This window comes from Nelumbo nucifera, chromosome 1 (genome assembly GCF_055504915.1).
Source record: "Nelumbo nucifera cultivar China Antique chromosome 1, China Antique-T2T, whole genome shotgun sequence".
NCBI lineage: Eukaryota > Viridiplantae > Streptophyta > Magnoliopsida > Proteales > Nelumbonaceae > Nelumbo > Nelumbo nucifera.
Window position 1 is genome coordinate 162,246,632 of NC_142649.1, and position 20,437 is coordinate 162,267,068.

At 34.6% G+C, this 20,437-nt stretch overlaps 2 protein-coding genes across 3 annotated transcripts in view; both read left to right on the plus strand.

Annotated features, from left to right (window-relative positions):
* The first annotated feature begins 10,629 nt into the window (after positions 1-10,629).
* Positions 10,630-20,437, plus strand: part of LOC104610076 (TNF receptor-associated factor homolog 1a-like) — a 31,586-nt gene continuing 21,778 nt past the window's right edge. For both annotated transcript variants that reach the window (XM_010276554.2, XM_010276555.2), the window contains exons 1-6: positions 10,630-10,886; positions 11,584-11,798; positions 18,902-19,013; positions 19,715-19,803; positions 19,903-19,971; positions 20,050-20,179. In XM_010276554.2, coding sequence (XP_010274856.1) covers positions 11,621-11,798; positions 18,902-19,013; positions 19,715-19,803; positions 19,903-19,971; positions 20,050-20,179 — 578 coding nt within the window. In that variant the 5' untranslated portion in view covers positions 10,630-10,886; positions 11,584-11,620. The remainder of the gene's footprint in view (positions 10,887-11,583; positions 11,799-18,901; positions 19,014-19,714; positions 19,804-19,902; positions 19,972-20,049; positions 20,180-20,437) is intronic.
* LOC148804078 (uncharacterized) lies at positions 16,707-18,286 on the plus strand. The gene is made up of 2 exons (XM_088895036.1): positions 16,707-16,947; positions 17,502-18,286. The coding sequence occupies exons 1-2, from the start codon at positions 16,858-16,860 to the stop codon at positions 18,141-18,143; spliced, it is 732 nt and encodes a 243-aa protein (XP_088751162.1). The 5' UTR covers positions 16,707-16,857; the 3' UTR covers positions 18,144-18,286.

Sequence of the window (20,437 nt, forward strand, 5' to 3'; positions counted from 1 at the left end):
ATGGTAGGTAGGTCAATGATCGAACATTCCGCATTAAATGATTAAATCTATGATGTCATAAATAAATAAGGAATATTAAATATATACATACACGCATACATTTATATAAAGTCAAGGAAATATATAAGCTTTTTATAAAGCATTTTGATACAATTCTATTATTATATATTCATCATATTAAACAAAAATAAATGTGAAACTAAGAATTACTTTTATCGACGATGAAAATGGAAAACATGATTTAAAATCAACCAATAAAGCAAAATGGTTTTTCCATCCAAGCGGTGGGTTAGTGATTAAACTATCCATGTTAATGGATGTTATTATTAAACTATTTCGACACATACATCACTCATCTCTTTCAATTTGGTTCCATCAATCATAGAGCATGGACCACCTTCTTTTACCTTGTATTACCTAGGAATGGGGGACTAAAGATGGCAATGGGTCAGAGCCAAGTGGTAAACTACACTGAACTAACACTATCGAGTTAAGGTTGTGCCAGTCTAATTGAGATTCAAGTTAGATTTGGTTTGAGGGAGAACCTTGTTGAACCAGACCTATTCACATTTCACATTGCAGTATTAGTTGCTTGTATGTAGTATACATGAGACGTGTAAGGTTCGTGCAAACCTGACTCTTTGTGTTCCCTTGCGTGGATATAGCAGGAGAATGTAATCCCTACCAATTATACTATGGAGAAAATGAGGCTCTGCAAAATTTAATCCCATGCCACTTATCTTAGAGGGATGCCAACTAACTACCTAAAGTTCTCAACTACTATGTCATTGTCTAGGGGACCTTTAGCTAAATCCAACTTGTCCCTTAGGCATGCATAAAGAGTGTTTGGTTATAATTGGAATGAACAACTTATGTGGTTCATTATGTGGTTTCTATGTCTAGGCTCAGACCAATATGCTATTTGTTATAGGTTTAGTAATGCATCATTACATTGGGGGGTTAGTATATGAGATTTCCTTGAAAAAAAAAAAAAAAAAACACGAACACTCTGAAAGCATAGTCATCTAACACATTGGGAACATCTCCACATAAATTTAACATCCATGTATGGAAAATATTCCTAATATGTAGTTGAATGTCATGCCCAGAGAGTTCTTGCTTTTAGAAATACTAGTAATTAAGCACATACGTTTCACGTATGAATTGTTTTTATAGTACTTACTTGAATTTTAGTTATATCATAGTTAAAATAGAATTTTAAAATTAATAAAAGTAACGATATGATTAAAAATAAACTTAAATACTTGTACTAAATGTGCACCTACAGAAATTATTGTTACTATTACTACTAAATTTTGTAATAGTAAAATTTAGTATTGATGCTGCTAAAATTTGTATTACATTTCTGTCTTAAATAAAAAAATAATTTTTATTTTTAAAAATATTTTTATTTAATATGATGATTATATTACATTAGAAATGTTCTGAAATGTCTTTGACAAAACTCTATACTCTTTTTTTTGTGTTCTATCATTCTTAAATACTTATTATTCAATTATGACATCATGAATTTATTTGAAAAGTTGGATCATTAACCCACCATTTAGATAACAAAATAACTTTGCCTTTAGATTAGTTTTAAATTATATATTTCATCAAAATTATATAAATAATTTTTTCTTATCACATTAAATATTTGTTTGGAATAACTAATATATATTTTTTATATATTCTTTTGATTACATTATATCTTATGTATAACATTTATTTTTGTGATACTTTGTATTTTCTATTTTAAAAAATTTTATTATCATTTCTAGGTCAATTTTAGTTTTGGCATTCCATTTCCATCATTTATAAAAAATACTTCTTACATTTCATACTTTTTTTTTCAGTATAATGAATATACAATATTAGTGATGTGCCCAATTCTTTTTATTTTTTTGTATTATCTATTATTTATTTTAATTTTTACTATTTAATTATGATATTATTTATTAACACATTTGACCCCAAATGGTTGAATTGCTTACCCACCACCGAGAGGGAAGAAAATGGTTTTGTTTTCAAAATATTATTTTTATATTATTAAAATTAATGTTATCGATTTAATTAGTAGAATTTCATGATGAGAAAAAACATATCTTAAATAGGATTTAATAAGAGAATATACCTTAGATATGAGATTTAATGAGAAATAATAAGAAAATAGCTTACTTCCAAATTCCAATTGGTTTTAAATTTTGCATTCCATTTCCATCATTAATAAAAACATTTCTTATTTATCATCAATGTTTTTAACCTATTGTTGACTTGCCTAGTTGAACCGTTCAAACCGTCACTCGGCCTTGATTCTGGGTTTGGTTCTGTTGAAACTCCCTCTTTTAGTTAAAAGCCGTATAACCCAGGCTGTTCAACCATTGACCCGTTCAACCTAATAAGCAGGTCGTAGATTGTGCACTTAATTATATGCAAACTCTTTGCAACCATAACTTTGCGCTTTGATATTCAATTGGGATTATCTTTTTTTTATAGTAATTTTTCAATATATATACGTCCCAAGGGCCTTAGGTGCCTTGCCTTGCTATTTTTGTGAAACCCCCCCCCCCCCTTTTTTGGCCCCAAATTACAATTTTTAATACTTTTTATAAGTAAACAATAAAAAAAACTGAATTAAAAACATAAATAAATGTAACATAATACAAATATTATATGCAATTAAAATATGTAAAAAATAATTATACTATTTATTGATAAAATATGTATTTTTACACACACACACATATAATGTTGACAAAAAGCGGTTTGACTCGTTTGACCTTGATAGTCGAACCGGTGACCTATGACCCGAAGGCAAAAACGGGTCAAACTCTGGGTTGGTTTTTAAAACATTATTTATCATACTTATTATTGTTTAATATTTCAAATATGTGATGTTAAAAACGTTCCCAAATTTTTTTAATTTCTATATTTTTACACTTTATATATTTTTGAATTTTATTATTTAATTGTGATAACATGGATTGACTCATTTGACCCAAGTGTTTTAATTTCTTACCACCACCTAGATGAAAATACTATTTTTTCCATGTAGATTTTAAAAGTATAAGTTTTTATGCTATTTAAATTATTAATTTATTATGTATGGATTTAATTATAGAATTTAATGATGAGAAGAAATAAAAAAAGCCTTAAATATATAATTCAAAGAAGGTGAATGCAAATTAATACCTTAATTGTTAGATTTAATGCGAGAGAATTGAATGCATTGAATATCTTAAATTTACCTCTTTTCAACTCATTTAATATCAATAACCAATTACCCTATTTGCCATCATTTTTTATCAATCAATTTAAACATAGATGGGTAAATTTTGTCCTAACAAAATTGTAGAAATATTCTTGAGGCTATTCGTACTTTTAAAGTAGTATAGTTCTGAGCTTGAATACAACATTGCATTTCCAAACCACTATATCATGGATGGAGAAAGATTTATGGCATTGACCAAACTGTAATCTCATTTGAGCCATTGTATTATTACACATTATAATCAAATTTAGGATTCCATCATCCAAATAAGTTGTTTTTTAACCTTTTCATATAATTTATGATAAATATTTATCATCCACTCAATGGCTTTAAATTTTACTCATTTTACCGAATTAGCTATAGCCCTTTCTCATTGAATTCTAAGTAGTCATTTAACTGAATTTGGATAACTTTTAAGCAACACCTAGCCAAAGAGGATCAATTGAAAAAACTGGATTTTGTCTAGTAGCAAATAGCCCTTGTCCAAAGTTAGTGTCAACCAATGAAAGGTATATTCCATTTGTGTGAAAAAATAAAAAACATAAATCGAAGGTAGCCTTAACCTAAGCTTTTAAAATTTCGGCAAGTCTAACCAAAGCTTTTGCATAAAAGAAGAACCTGGGCCCAATCTAAATTCAAGGTTGAGGTCTTGGGTAACTCAAATATAGCTTAACTCAGCTAAGCTTGACCTTACCCAAGCCCACCAAATGGTGTGTGTGTGTGTGGGGGGGGGGGGGGGGTTAAGCTTGTATTGGGCCTAGGTTGGTAAATTCAAGCTTGACCTCAAGTTGGGCCAAGGCCATGCCCAAGTTTTGCATCCTAGGGTTGGGCTTGGGTTGATCATTGACCAAACCCAACCAACCAAAGTCCCCCCCAATCTTTATCCCACTTAAACCATAGAAAAAAACCAACCCTACAATCATTGTCTCGTATTTGTTTCTTATGGCTTTAACTCATAGCTATTTGTCTGCAAAACAACATTCTCACCCCTTGCTTCTACCATCATCATCATTAATTATAAGGTTGTGGGTAAGCATAATAAAGTAGTGTAAGCTAAGATCCTTTTTGTCACATTATTTTTATTGGTGGTAGGAGACTAGCAAAGAGAATCAATGTCAACTTGAATGTGAGTGATCAAGATAGTTGAGCTAAAGCAAAGGTAGTCGACGCTAAGTAATAGAGTTTAAACGTTCAAATGGACATCGAATATGGGGGAGGTTAGCCCCAAGCATGAGTGACGGAGACAGGGTAACAAATGTAATGAAGTGAGTCATCCCTCTTCTGCTCTCTATCTCGTTTTATTGTTTAACTTCCCCTCCACTAAAGAAAATTTCTGATTTTGCCACTAGCCCTACGTTTGTTGGTATAGCTACATTGTAGTCATGGTTTTACATGTGACACGAGGTAGAAACCAACATTTATATAGCCACAATATAGCAATCCTTGCATATATGATTAAATTAGCTTATAATAGTAATTTATGTATGATAATCATGTTTTGCACACACTATGAAATTGATGAATGTTAATGAAGAGATGGGAGATCCATAATATGGATGGCTGAACCTTACAGGAAGGTTGGACAAAATTTCAAAAATTTCTTTACCCCCATCCGGGAATCCTATTCCCAATTTATAAAACTGCATTTTCAATGTTCGTTATTGTAACCAAACCGGACCAAATCTAAAACAAAGATTATAGAGGGATGCACCTAATATGGAATCCACGCAAAAAACCTCATCTCAACGTGGGTGTTCACGCCCAAAGAGTGTACCAAATCCTCATTCCATTGAAAATGATACAACTTAGGATGAGGCATGATCAATAGGTAGTTCTTCACCAATAACCTATGATTATTTAACAAGAATCGAATGAGGTAGTGAGCACAACTTCATAAATGTTTATTGTAGCAATAAACAATATCAATATCAAATCTTGATCAATTCCATGAATTGGAGATCGAACAGGGTAGGGCGGCAAGAGCAGGGAGAAAAAGAACTGAAGGCAGAAACAATCAAATTGAGTTGTCTTTTGTGTTGTATATGTGTATTTTCCAGATCCGCCATGCTCTCTATTTATAGCCTTAAAGATGTGACCTCCTAATCTGATTAAGAGTCTCTTGATCCAAATCTTTATTTGGATCTGAACTCTTTAAGTGATAAGGATAATCCCTTATCTTATATGCAGATAAATATCAGTTATTTCTTGATCCAAATCTCTATTTGAATATTGACTATTTTAAGTGGATAAGAGTTATCCTTTTATCCTTATTTGCTGATCCAAACTCAGATCCGCCCCTATTTAATTAGTCCAATTAACCCAGTTCGAAATGGGCTTTAGGCCCATTAAGCTTTCAGGTTCACTTCCTTTTAATGCTAGTTAGTTTGGCTCTCTTTGCATGGCGTGGGACTTTATCATTGATCTGCACATCAGTCACATGGGTTCAGACCTGCCTTATTTACAAGGCCTGACTGAATTCATTGTAAGACACAGTGAACCCCTGAGTCCATCACCACGGGCTCTTAATGGGCTCAACATTTACACTGAATGGTCACTGAGTTCAGCCATCTTATGAAGGCCCAAGGACTGTGGGCAAATGCAAGATTAGCCCATCAGGTATATCCCTCAATGGTCTTATACTTAATCTCTCAACCTTTAATGATCACACACTACCCGACAAGAGAGGACCTCTCCCTCGACTGCAAGGTACAGTGTTGCAATCTCTACTCACATGGACCCCAATAATTAAAACCTTTTGCAAACAATTTGAAACCATAATATATAAGTATATATCTATATAAATATATTTTGCAAAACCAAATTTCAAACACATTTGGAATTCACTGCTGGCAGTTTAAGTTTCCATCAGAGATAGTGCATTTTCCCAATCATTCACTTTGTCCGACAAAGGAGCTGATCCTGTCACCGTGATCACCCAATCAGATGAATTCTCTAACTGTCTCAACACACATAGGTTTTGATCCCCTCTAAGGATCTCACTGATTGACATATCAAAGACATCCCAATCCGATACCTAGTGCAGTATCATAGTCGAGTATAGGGGTCATGTGTAACATTATAGTTTTATCCATCTATCTCCAAGGTCTGGGGCAATACTATAATTTTGGTTCGGTTCAGAGTTTTAAGAAAACCCACACTGCATGTACCTCAGGTTTCACCCTAACAACTGAGACAAGCCACTCGACCAACTTTGCAGTACATCAGTGTCAACCTTTGCAGGATAAATCTCCCTATATCTATCAAACGACTGTAAAGATTCTAAATTAACACGAGTCTCATATGTGTCTAGTTTAAGGGTATTACACAAAAACGCACCACAATAACATGACTCAAATATGTACTTTATTCGTTTACAATAAATGTCATCATGTACATCATGTTGATTGAAGCTAAGGGCATACGCTAACATTTAATTCAAGAGGTGAACCAAACTGGTCAAAATTAACATGATTAATTTGCACGAATTATGTTTGTAGGGAGTGGTTCATTTTAATTAACTAGATGTCCACAACAAATAATTTAAGAACTATGTTGCGTGGCAAATCACACGCTTCAATATGCGATACTATGTATATTTTTTTTCACATAATAACATTAGTATAGGGCCTTGTTCATTTGGTATATTTTCAACATTTGATATTTTAAAAGCAAAATTTTTAGACTTCGATTTGCTATTTTAATACTTCTTATTTCAAATTTAACACATTAAACCTTATAATATTCTTATCTTTTGTCACAAAATGCTACTTACACAATTTAGTCATTATTAATTTATTATTTGCAATACACTCCTACTATGCCTTACTTCAATTTTATAAAAATAATATTAGCATATTAATATTTTTAAATATGGTTTTATTATTATTCATATATTATTTTTTGATTAAAGCTTTATTCAGATAGTATTATAATAATACGAAAATATTATTCCATAATTATTAAAACTAATACTATTATAAATTATTTCTTTATTATTAAAATACTATTTTAGTATTATTTTGTTTTTAACATAATATTATCACATGATTATTTTACTTTTTTATGTTATGTTAATAATATTTTTATTATTGTGTTATTTAAATCCTATTAATACCTTATTATTAATTAACAATGTTAATTACCGTTATTGTAAATATCCATCCTTACAATTAGGGATGGCAATTTTTCCCATTTCCCCGATCCCCGTGGGGATCCGCCCCGAATGGGGTGGGGATGGGGAAATTTTCATCCCCGTTAGCAGGGACGGGGAGAGCACTCCCCACCCCATGGGGACCCCGATCCCTGCCCCGTGGGGTCCCCACTAATATATATGTATGTATGTATATATGTACACATACATCTATATATTAATATTTTAAAAAATATGGTTGAATCTTTTCTAATAGGATTGTAAATTTTAATTATTTTATTTTTATTTTTAAATAAAATAAAAAACAAAAAAAAATTGTTAACATTATAAAAAATTATGGGGAATGGGGATCCCCACGGGGATGGGGATGGGGACAAGTGGACAACCTTGTCCCCATTAGCGAGGACAGGGAGAATGGTAAAGTAACAAATTGCAGAATTCAACATTTATATTACAAAATAATATTCTATATACTCAAGTATTAAATAAAACAAAAAAGCATCACTTTCTAAAATACTTCATTTTAGAGTTTTTTCCCTATTTTTAAACATAAAAAATTGGAGTTTGGACCATTAGCATGACCTAGAGCATTCCCCCGTTTAAATATAGGGTTGTGATATGCTACCAACAATATCCCATTGGACATTGCAACAGTATGTTAGGAGTATCTCCTTTATCAATCATGGGAAGATGTTCCCAAATGTATGGTTTCAATGGTTTGTTGGGACATGGTTGGGATTGTGTGTTGGTAGCCGATCCAAACTCTTGTCCCATGTTCAATGACATGAACGCTTAGAGATTAGTGACATAATTTCAGAGAAGTGAAACGGATCTTAGCAAGCATGGGTCATTAAGTTGAGCATTTAGGTTGCAATTGACATTCATTTTTTAAGGATTTATCTCCTTTTTGCAGTTAAAACTCAGTTTTTTATTAAGGGCATTTTAACTACAGAAGTCAAAAAGGAAATAAGTCAAATAAGGACTGCCAAATGCAGCCCTAGTCCCTTTAAATTTCAGAAATGCTCAACCAAGTTTGATCAAGTTGTAATTCTATTACAATTTGTCATGGTGTGTACAATCTTGAATAAGTCCCTTATTAGGGGATATAATTATTTTATTACATTTTTTGACTATTATAACATGCTTATCCAGTCCATAATGTATTCCCCTGCAACCTCTAACATTTGTGCATATTGGATGGAGACAAATAATGTGGTAAAAGGCATTCACTATAAACATCTCACTAGGCACTACTTTAGGGGGTCGGCCCAACACAATCCTTAGCCTGAGTCCGTGTAGGCTTGTGTCATGATGCAGGCCGAGTTGGTATGTGTGTTAAGTCTTAGGTCAGGCTGGGTTACGAATCGGGCTAATCCATGATTTTAAAAATTAAAAAAAAATAATGAAAAAGCTAACATAAATTAAAAAATAGATAAAAAATAAAAAAAAGATTTTAAAATTTTATTTTATATTAATGCTAGGCTAGGCTACAAATTAGGCTAAACCATTTTTTAAGAATTTTGAAAAAAATAGTGAAAATTTTAACATACATTAAAAAATATCTTAAAATTACATTTTAGTCCGAGCCCACAAGGGCCATGATTTTAAAAATAAAAAAAAAATAATGAAAAAGCTAACATAAATTAAAAAATAGATAAAAAATAAAAAAAAGATTTTAAAATTTTATTTTATATTAATGCTAGGCTAGGCTACAAATTAGGCTAAACCATTTTTTAAGAATTTTGAAAAAAATAGTGAAAATTTTAACATACATTAAAAAATATCTTAAAATTACATTTTAGTCCGAGCCCACAAGGGCCTGTGCCATGTTGTAGACTGGGCTGGTCCGCGGGCCAAGTCTTAGGCCAAGTTGGGCCACAAATTGGGCTAAGATTATTCATGGGCTTTGTAGCAAAATAATTCTACTTGACCCATTAACTGCACTAAATTAATTAATTAAATAATTTGAGATAGTCTTTACCAATAGTGTGTTGGTAATATATAAAAATTTATTTATTTATATACTTATTTTATTAAATTATTAAAGTAATTAATAATTTAATAATCTAACAAATTATCATTGCTAGAAAAGTAGAAAAGTAAGACATAGAATCGTGTATATATTTATATATACCTTTGGCAAGACTTATCATCATGTTTTGCCTTGCAGCCCCCTCCGCTAGTTGGTTTAAAAGCAATACAACTTATCAGGTCCTTTGGCGAGCACAACCAAAAAACGAAATGTCCTTTGATGCGCATTGTGGGATAAGGTTATCGGGAAGCTCTGTAGCTTATAGGGTTAGAAAATTTAACACGAGAAGTGGTGGTTCAAATTTGAGTATTCATTCCCATCTTAATTCGAAGGAATTGGAATTCCATTCTCATTTCAATTCAAGGAATTGAAGTAATTTCAGAAACTGCTCAATAACGTGGATATATAGAGAAGCCTAAATCCTGATGAACTCAGACCCTACACAATCCTAAGACCCGTGCAGCTGACAAATTCCAGTCAGCGCGCTAACTCCAAATCCACCTGGCTGTGACAGTCATTTACGTAAGGACAAAAACAAATCTCGCCAACTCGTGGCATGGAAATTTCAATCCAAACACTTCCTTCTTCTGATGTGTGGGATGCGAGGGATTCGATCTCGTGGCGTCAACCTCGCCCCTCCCCCTTCATCCTATTTGTCGACGCCACTTGCACATTTGTCAGCTAGCGAGCGTACATACGTCCCGGCTCAAATTAGCCACGCCATTATACGATTAAATAAAAGAGCTCACCGCCCCTTCCCCTAGTCTCCCTTCTTTCCCCACACAGTATCTATTAACTAGGGCGAACTTTGTAGAGAAAGCTTTGGCTGACCACGTTCGCCAGCCTGGGCTGCCAACATTGTTCGGGTCGTTTCTGAATGCATGGCTGGCTGAAGTAACGCGAAATGTGTCACGCATAAAGATCCCTATTGTCAGCCCAGGCTGTCGAACATGGACAACCAGAGAAAACTTATTTTCACTGTTCCATGTTCTATCTACTAACAAACGTGTAATATCATTCATGCAAGGAAAACGAGTAAATGCTCAGTGGCAGCTATTAATCTTTTTTGTCAATAATTAAATACTAAAAAAGTTCATTAAATTATAATTCAGTTTTCAATATTTTTTATTAAATTAAAATTTTGTCGTAGGCTTATATGCTATAGCTAGAAGCCTCATTTTGCGTTTTGTGTAGAGAGAGAAAATAGTTAAAGAGAGAGGAGAGAGATAGGGAGGAGAGGGAGAGAAAGGAGCCCTGGCTTGTTCCCATATCTCCTTTATTGTTAATAAAAATTTTTATTTACATTTTTGAGCCTTCGCCCAGCTGCTGCCCTTCCCGACCCCAATCTCTTCTCTCTTCTCTGTTTTTACGCCTTACGCGGAAGGGAAAAAAACCTTCTTTTCGCCATTGACGAACTTTGTTCATCATTGGAGGTATTTGATTCGATCTCCAGAACTTCACTTTGTTCTTCTTCTTGCTTTTTTTGGTTTCGATTCTTATTCGTCTGGCTCCTGTTCTAGATTCATGCGGGTTTGTTTGGTGCGGTTGGGTTTTGGTTAGGGTTTATCCGAATCTGCCTGCGCTTTCCCTTTCTCTCTCTACGCACTTTTTGTGGCTCTTTTGATTTGGGGTTCATGAATTAGGTTCCTACATGTGGGTTTCGTGTTTTGTTTAATTTTTTGTTGTTTTTTCTTCGTGTTTTGTTTATCGAGATATTTCTTCTATATTAGGGTTTACTGGGTTGTTGTTTCGAATGTTGGCTTTCGGTTCCGGTAACTTTAACGGATGGGTCCAAGGGGTTTCTTATGCAAAATGTCTCTTTGTTTCACTTTCGCCCTTTCTCTTTGAATCAATTTAAAAGGAAATGCTGGAGTTGTTTTGGTTTTATCTATAAAGAGGTTCTTTATTCGGGAAATGGAAATTTTCATGTTTATACTTTTTCTACCGATTGGATATTTTCAATTTATTGTTGTGTTTCTTTTAATTCTGTTCCTAGCTGGTAGCCTAGCATGATGAAGATACTTAGTATGTCTATTTGTTGCGAAATTTGATTTCCCAATTGAGTCCATGGGAGTTAAGTTGCAACTACTATTAGTTTCTTCTTGGATTATTGTTTTTTGCTTGGTGCAGGTGAAGGGGTACTGAGGAGAAATTTCTTGAGTGGGTTATGGCTGGGAATGTGAGTGTTGATTGCGGGGTTGGGAAGTCTTCGGAGGGGATTTCAAGTGGGCAGCGGTGCCAATCTGGGGAAGCTCTTGCGGAATGGCGGTCCTCTGAGCAGGTGGAGAATGGAACTCCATCTACTTCACCCCCATACTGGGACACTGACGATGAGGATGATTGTGGTATGCTTTTATTTCCCCTTGCTTACCAATTTGGATTTCCATACTCTGGATGTGTAAATTAGCTGCATTTCCCAAGGGTTCTGCCATTTATAGCAATTGGTTATTGACTGGCAAGCCAGCTACCTAAAATGGAAAAGAAGAAAAAGAAAAAAAGGCTGAGAGAGAAAAGATATGTCATTGCACATTGAATCAATGGTTATGGTAGTCTGTGAACTCATTGATTACTTGAAGGGAAAGTACAAGCTCTGTAATGGATTGGTGCATCATTAACTTCCTCCATTATGGCAGATTGCACTGTTCAGTAATGTTTAGGATATTGTCAGCTTTCTCTGCTAAGATTTGCCAGAGGAAAAGAAATGAAAGTACTTTGAGTTGTAGGAATGTGATTGCAGAGAAATTTTGTAGGAGGTACCACATTTCCAGTTTTACTCACAAAAGAAAGAAAAGGCAGCTGCCTGCATCTGAAGTGTATAGTAGGCATGTCACTCCAATTATTTTACATGGATACGAGTATGGGTGTTGGAATTTGACATAGCTACGAGCAAGGTTCAAAGTATCGATACAATATGATTGGGCGTATCATATCATATCTTTTGGGGTCCAAACAGGTGTTTTTGGGAACCCCTTATATATATAAAAACCAAAATTTGAAAAAAAAACTAAATAAAACATAAAAAGCGCATGGTTTAATTTACCAGTACACCTCTGCCAATACACAGAGGTGTATTGATACTTTGAACCAAGGTTCAAAAAATGGTTTAGCTGTCAGGGCCTGGTTCAGAGGGTAGCCGGGACTTAAACCGGCCCCTCTGAACCAAAATAAAAAAAGTAAAAGTTAAAAAAAAAGGATCGATACTGGCTGATATGCACCCTACCGGCGTATCGGCCAGTATTGATTCTTTGAACCTTGCTTTGAACTATGGGTATGCGGTGTTAGGATCAAACAAACTCAAGAAAATAGGATTTGGGGACTTGTGGATATATCTTATTAATATTACATGGATAGTTGAATAATTGCTGGAATTATATATTAATGCAATCAAATTTTATTGCAAGAGTGTGATGTTCCTTAGACACATATTATGGATTTGGCAAAGAAAAGAACCCTCTCAAATGCTATGCTGGTAACTTGGTACTGGTGTATGTGTGTGACTGAAATGGGTATTTATCTGTTTTGAAATATCCATGTAACATAAAATTCCAATTAACAAGATCAACAACATAGATAATAAAGTAATAGTTCGGAGAATCATTACCAAATGGAATTTATAAAAAAAAAATCATTATCAAATGGATGGTTCTATAGTGGGAAGAAAAGGGGAAAAAGCAGTAGGTTGCTTCTAGAGTTTTTAGATTTGACATACTAGTGTAAGAGCATGTGCTATGCATGTCTGCAAATAAGTATTAACCATATATGATATATGGTATTTGTTTTTTGTTTTTGTTTTTGTTTGGGGGCATTAAGTCTGTATCAGGATGAGATGGTTTTTTGTATATCCTCTGTTCATTTCTCATTGTACAGGGTTTTTTTTTTGTTGTTGATCTTTTTAATGAAAGCACTTTACTTTACAGTTCTCAAAAAAAAAAAAAAAGATATATGTATTTGGATTTAACTTTCAAGACCTGCATGATACCCAAGGCAAGTATATGTTTTATATAGTATATACATGTTTCTAAGTAATTAAACAACAACAGAAACAGCATGGTGCCCAACTTATTGCCCAATCAATTTTCCCACTATAGGAACTTTGAGGGATATGTGGCCTATATTTGTTTATATATCAGAAAAGGTTATTTTATAAGATGGAGAAGCTAATTTTTTTTTTCCTGATTGATTAAGTTACCTAGTTAAACCTATCTTTTTTTTTGGTGGTTAAGTTAACATTTCTATACTTTGTTTTACTGGTCATAAGAAGTGAATATACTTTGAAGCGGAATGTTAACTCCAAAGGTTTAATTGCCAACCAAGCCACTTTTTTCCTGACAGTGTTATGAAAGTGCAAGGCACAAGGTGAGGTGCACTCCTTTTTGAGGCAAGGTACAAAATTTTGAAAAAATTTCAACAAAGAAAATAATACATAAAAAAGATGCAAAGATGGATTTAAAAGAATAAATGTTCTAAAAAGCCTACTGGTTCAAATTAAATTCCATAAGCATAATATATAAACATATTTGGAGTGAAAATGTGGAGGTGAAAGCAAAAAAAAGTGGACTTTACTACAACAGTCCAAGCATGTCAAACTTTCAATTTGTTTATTTATCTCCTGGTTGTGCCACTTAAAGTAGCTAGTTTGATGTTAAACTTAAACATCTTCCAATCTGAACCCTAGGAGATTGGTGGTCTACCTCTGAAAAGGCCCCTTGAGGCCTTGAGGCAAGCCCAAACAAGTCTATGCAGAGGTTAGAGCAGTGCCTCCAGCCTAAATTTTTGGCTTATAAAGGGGTTGATTTTGTGATTTTGTTCAGAGTGTATTCTCTTTTAGGATGAAGGTCCAGATATTGGTTGTCCTGTTTTTGCTTCTTTAATGAAAGTTTTTCTGTTTGAGATCCTATTTGCCGGAACTAAGGCTTCAGTTGTTTTTAAATTTAATAGACCATTATTAGTATACACACAGCATTAAAAAGGTAATTTAAGAGTTGACAAACCATGACAAAGGTGCAAAGGACAAAATATTCTATAAAAAGTGACAGGAATATTTAAAAAAGCTACATTCCTGGGCTGAGGTGCAAGGCATGCCACACATATGCCTTTTGAGAGGATTTGCACCTGGGTTTAGGCAATGTGCATTCCTTGAAATTTGCCTCGCTTGTGTGCCTGATTTGCAAGTTTACAAGACTATGATTAATGCTTTGGAGATGTTGTTGTAGATTGTAAATTTTGAATTCCTAAGTGCCAATTAAATGTCTTGAGTACTGGTTCCAACTATCCATTGCTTTAAGGATTCTGAGATTATGGATTTTAATGTTCCAAAGGAAGCGTCTCCTTGCTATTTTTTTATTTGTTACTATCAATTTCTATTAGATGATAAAGAAGAATGAGCTGATCACAAACATACCAAGCATCCCTCAAAGTAGATTGGCATATGCCACCTATCTTATTTACCCCTTGTTTGGCCATGGCTTTAGCCAAACACGTTTCTGATCCATAGACCCAAAAAAAGTTGGCTCCAATTTCCCTTGCTAACTTTCCTATCACCCTCAGATGTTCTGATTCATGCATAGACTTTGATTGGTGTTCTTTTTCCAACCCATAACCACTCTAGAATTCTCTTCTACCATCATGTTTCTAACATATAATGATACTCTCAACCATAAACATTGCTGTAGTACTGCACTACTGGTAATGACTTAACCCTTGTAGAGTCCCCTATAGGTCCCAAGTATATGAAATGAACATTATAGATCTGTGACAATATCTAAAAAATCATATGATCGTAACTCTAGGGTAACCATATTTGCAGCCAAGTGCTGCAACAATTCCATTTTAACGAGACTGGTTACCAAGTGCTGCAACAATTCCATTTTAATTTGACTTGGTTACCAAGTGCTGGATACCATTTCAATGAGACTGTAGACCTAAATGTTGAGGACAAAGCCACTCAATTCCATTTTATAAGATGCCATACATGAAAGGATCATATATACTCAAAGTTTTGATCCAATGCACCATTTTTGCTGAAATGTGTTTAATAATTGGCTCTTTAAGTATGCTTTTTCATTGAAAATTCTTTCATTCCTCTCTTTCTATGTTGTCCAAAAATTGTTTCCCAAAATGTCTCATTGGCAATCATGAACTGGTGAATGTAATTATCCAAAAAAAAAAAAACTATGTTCTGCAAACTTGAATCTCATTGTCACCATTGGCCGGTATTTAGAAAGAAGATAAAAACTTATATGCATTTTATTTCATTAATACTGAAAATAACATTATGAATAGTACCCATAGGATTTCCTTAAAATTTTGCTCCACATATTTTTTTTTGATCAGTAGAAAAGTGATTTTATTAAAATTTGGAATGAAGAAATGATTAGTACAGCTTTTTAATCAGAGTGTCGATCCCACTTTGCTAATCCAAGTTGCATGGATGTCCAAAACAGTTGTTGCCTCATAGCCCCTTGTTTAGCTGGGGAGTCAGCTAAACCATTTGCACACCTTCTAACCCATTTAAATTTAACCGTGATTTCTTTTGCAATTGTTTCCACTTCCCTTGGTACATATTGAAGGGACCAAAGAAAAGGAATACACATATTGGATTTAGCCCAGGATATGACTACTTGTGAGTCTCTTTTCACTTCAATCATCCTAAATTCTGACTGCTTAGCTAACCTGAGGCCTTGCAATAAAGCCAACAGTTCAGCCTTCAAAGAATTTCGAAATCCAATTGGTTTTGCTCCCCATATTCGGTGGGCATAACCTGGAGGAGTGGTTTTATTAAGCTCAACTTTGGAAGATGCTTTTTTGGTAATCTAGGCCCATGAGGTGTGCAAGTGTTTATGGAGGACCTGATGATGATTTTAAGATTTTCAGAGTTGATTGGTGAATGGTGAAGGAAGTGCTATTTAGGCAGAAATATAATCTATTTTTAAAGGTCTAAAGCTGGGTTATACTTTAGTTTGGAAAAGGTGATTTTAGACTTGGGAAGGAGATTCCCAAGTTGTTAGGTTGGATGCTTTCATCAGAAGATGGTCCTTTGATGCCAAGGCACCAGATTAGAGAATCTCAGTCTTTGGAATCTTCTTTGAAGTGAGTTCCAAGATTGGTGAACTCTCTTGCCAATGGGTTAAGTCAGGGAAGGTGCCTTTAGGATACCCTCAAGGAAGCTAAAAAGCTAGAAAAAGTGATGCGTGATTTTTTGTGGGAGCCAGGGGAAGTGAAGAAAGACCATTTGATTAGGTGGGAGATAGTTAGCAGAAGCAAGGAAGAAGGGGGACTAGGGCTAGGTAACTTTGTTCTTAGGAATGAAGCTCTGCTAGGGAAGTGGTTATGGAGATGGTCTTTGGAGAGAGAGAGATTGTGGGACAAGGTGGTAACTAGCATTTATGGCTGTTCGGGGAATGGATGGGATGCTGGGATATCTCGAGGGGTGACCCTTGCAACACCATGGGAGGCTATACATGGGATCCTTCCCCATTTTCTCAGTTTGGTCAGGTATTATTTCTACTCTGGAGTCTGGAAATAATGTTATTTTATGGGAAGACCTTTGGGTGGGAAACCAACCCCTTAAAGACCTTTTTTCCATCTCTTTACTCCCTTTCTCGTTACAAGAAAGATCCAGTTTCCAAATTTATCTCTTCCTCGATTTCTCCTTTGGCTTTGAACTGGGATTTTGGTTTTCAAAGAGAGTTAAGTGATGGTGAATCTGCTTGTGTTTTTGAACTATTGTCATCACCTGAGTCCACTTGTTTGAATCCCCCCAATTCTGATTTAAGAATTTGGACCCCTAACCTGAAATGCCCCTCCTTTTTCAAATCCCTTTGCTATTCTTCTGCACCCCTGACTTTCCCAGTTAAAGAAGTCTGGTAGACCCATTCCCCCAAAGATTGCTGTTTTCTGTTGGGAAGTATACTATGGTAAGATTAATACCTTTGAAAACCTGCAAAGGAATAGACCAAATTGGTACTTATCCTTGAATTGGTGTGTCCTTTGTAACGCTCAAAGTGAGGACTATTACCACTTATTGATTTTTTGTTCCTTTGCTGCAGCTTTATGGGATTGGATTTTTGGGCTGTTTGAGTGTAGGTGGAACCTGCCATCTGATATTAGCTTGTTGTTCAGTCCGTCTACTTTTGAATGGCACACAAAGAGAGGGAGAATTATGTGGAAGTGTATTAGAGCAGCAGTCTTGTGGACTGTTTGGGAAGAAAGAAAACCAGAATTTTTTTTCTGAAAAGGAAAGAAGCGTATCAGAAGTTAAGGATTGTGTTTTGACAAGGGCAATTCAGTTGTTGAAAACATTAAACCTGTTTGCTAGTTATTCCTTTGATGACCTGTGGAGGAGTTGGTTAGCAGTGGCTAGTACTTCTATCAGAAAAAAAGAAAAGACTTTTGGTACAATGGTTCCACCTGGGGAGGAGTTTGTTGAGCTGAATTTTGATGGGAGTAGCAGAGATAACCCTGGACCTTCGGGTATAGGAGGAGTTCTGAGAAATAGAGACAGTATTATCATATCCTTATACTCAGGACCTGTGGGTCTGGGAGACTCTATTGTGAATGAATTGCTCGCTGCTGTACAAGGTATCCAGCTTGCAAACCAGTTAGGGATAGAGCACTTGCTTATTGAAGGCGACTCTCAGGTGGTGGTGGGATGGTTTTTTGAATCTGGACTCTGTGATTTGGGGCTATAGAGATCTCCTTAAAAAAGTCAAATGGCTAACGAGAAATATGACAGTTAGAGTCCAGTGGGTAGGCAGATCAGCAAATTCGATGGCTGACTCACTTGCTAAACAGTGGGTTTCTCGGGACTCTTTATTTTGGGCTACCTTGTAATCATTTTAATCTGATTTTGTATTGCTGTAATCAATCTTAAAGGAAAGGTCGCATCTTGTGCCTCTCCTTGGGTCTCCTGTAACTCTTATTTTTGGGATTAATAAAATATTTACTCATTGATAAAAAATGGTATGACGTCTGTAATAAGCATTTTTCTATAATGATTATTGTCACCTTTATTGTCACTGTTTTTGGTTCTGTGTATGGGTGTACTTCTATATTATTTATCTAGATTGTGATCTTTTTTTCTGTATCTTACCAAAAATATATTCTGATATAGTTCATTTTCCTGGTGAGGTTTAAGCCTTAAGGACATTAGTGCTTCTGCATCTTCTTCTTCTTTTTCTTCTTGGTTAAACACCTTCGTTAAGTTATGTATACTATCATGTTGTTAGAATGAGGAATGCTAGTAAACAATGAGTATATGCAACTTCTTCATTTTGTTGCTTTGCATACAAGGTGGGACCTGTGAAAAGACATTTCCAACTTTATCTTGAAGAATGTCTTTTCATGAGTCGTACTTTGTCTATGTCACAAAGTTTTTAAGAATTGCATCAACTTGTTTACTAGAATGCTCTGTTGAAATTCTTCTTAAGCTGGATTCACTTTTATGTAGGGCCGAAACCATCTGAACTATATGGAAAGTTTACGTGGAAGATAGAGAACTTTTCACAGATTAGCAAGAGGGAGCTTCGGAGTAATGCATTTGAGGTTGGCGGCTATAAGTGGTATGAGATTTTATCTGGTTTATGTTGTGCTTATGCACTTTTTATTTATTATCTGCACTTTGTTTGCAGTACATATGTCACAAAAAGCAGTTTGTGCACGTATACACCTAACTGTTTGTACATGTGCATATGCTTGATGTACATTGAAGTCCTAAGAACACTAAGGGGCCTTTTTATAACAACTAAAATGGCTGAACTTAATGACTTGTTGCTTTATCTTTAAGTGGATAAATTATTAAGGAGGTTGTGAGCTCCTTAGTGGCTCAAGCTGAAATTGAGTTGATTTTTATACCCTTAAATGTTTTATTATTTAATTATTTTATCTACTAGAAGCCAAAGCAATAAGTCATCATTCAGGTCAGGCACTACATATGTTAGTTTAGTAACAAATGAACTAGGGGCTGAATGATGAAAAGGTTCCAATTTGAAAATTGAATTTTTGGCATTCAGTTACTCACCCTCTCCTCTCTAAATGCTAAAAGGAATTTAATTCCAGTGTAACTATCTTACCCTTAGAATTTTTATTGTAATGCAAAAAATGCCCTAGATTTAGGAGGATTTTCAATTTGGAAACTTTTCAGCATTCATCCCTGAGTTCACCATTCATCAAATGCTGCTCATGCATGCAAGTTTTGCTATACTTGTCAATTTTGATTAAGTTTTCTTTCTTTTTTTTTTCTTATTTCGTATTTGCTTTGCAGGTATATTTTAATTTACCCACAAGGATGTGATGTTTGCAACCATCTATCATTGTTTCTTTGTGTTGCTAATCATGACAAGCTTCTCCCAGGTTTAATCCATAATCATGATTTTCATCTTCTCTAGGTTATCAGTGTTTTTTGATTCTTACTATTCTGGAATCATGTGGTTCTTCTTTGGTTTGGAGCAGGGTGGAGTCATTTTGCACAGTTTACAATAGCTGTGGTAAATAAAGATCCAAAGAAATCTAAATATTCAGGTATGTGTTATACCCAATTTACAAAACCAGGTTAGTTTGTTTTGATGCTTGTAGGGCTGACAATTTGAAATTTTGCAGATACATTGCATCGCTTCTGGAAGAAAGAACATGACTGGGGGTGGAAAAAATTTATGGAATTATCGAAAGTGTTAGATGGGTTCATTGTTGCCGACACTCTTGTCATAAAGGCTCAGGTCCAAGTTATCAGGTTTTTGACTTATATATCCATGATTACACTATTAAAAATATTTTTTGTGGTGAAAATATATTTTATATTACACAAACAAAGAAACAAGAAAAAACACAAATGGAAAGGACCCAATAGTAAGACAAGCCCAGCACAACTGCCACTAAAATGAACAGGGATCTTCTGCAAACCCAAGTGTGTGAAGCTATCTGCGAACATGGATCTGCCTTGCACAAATGACTTTATCCTTAGTTTATATTTGTCCTATCTCATTGTTTA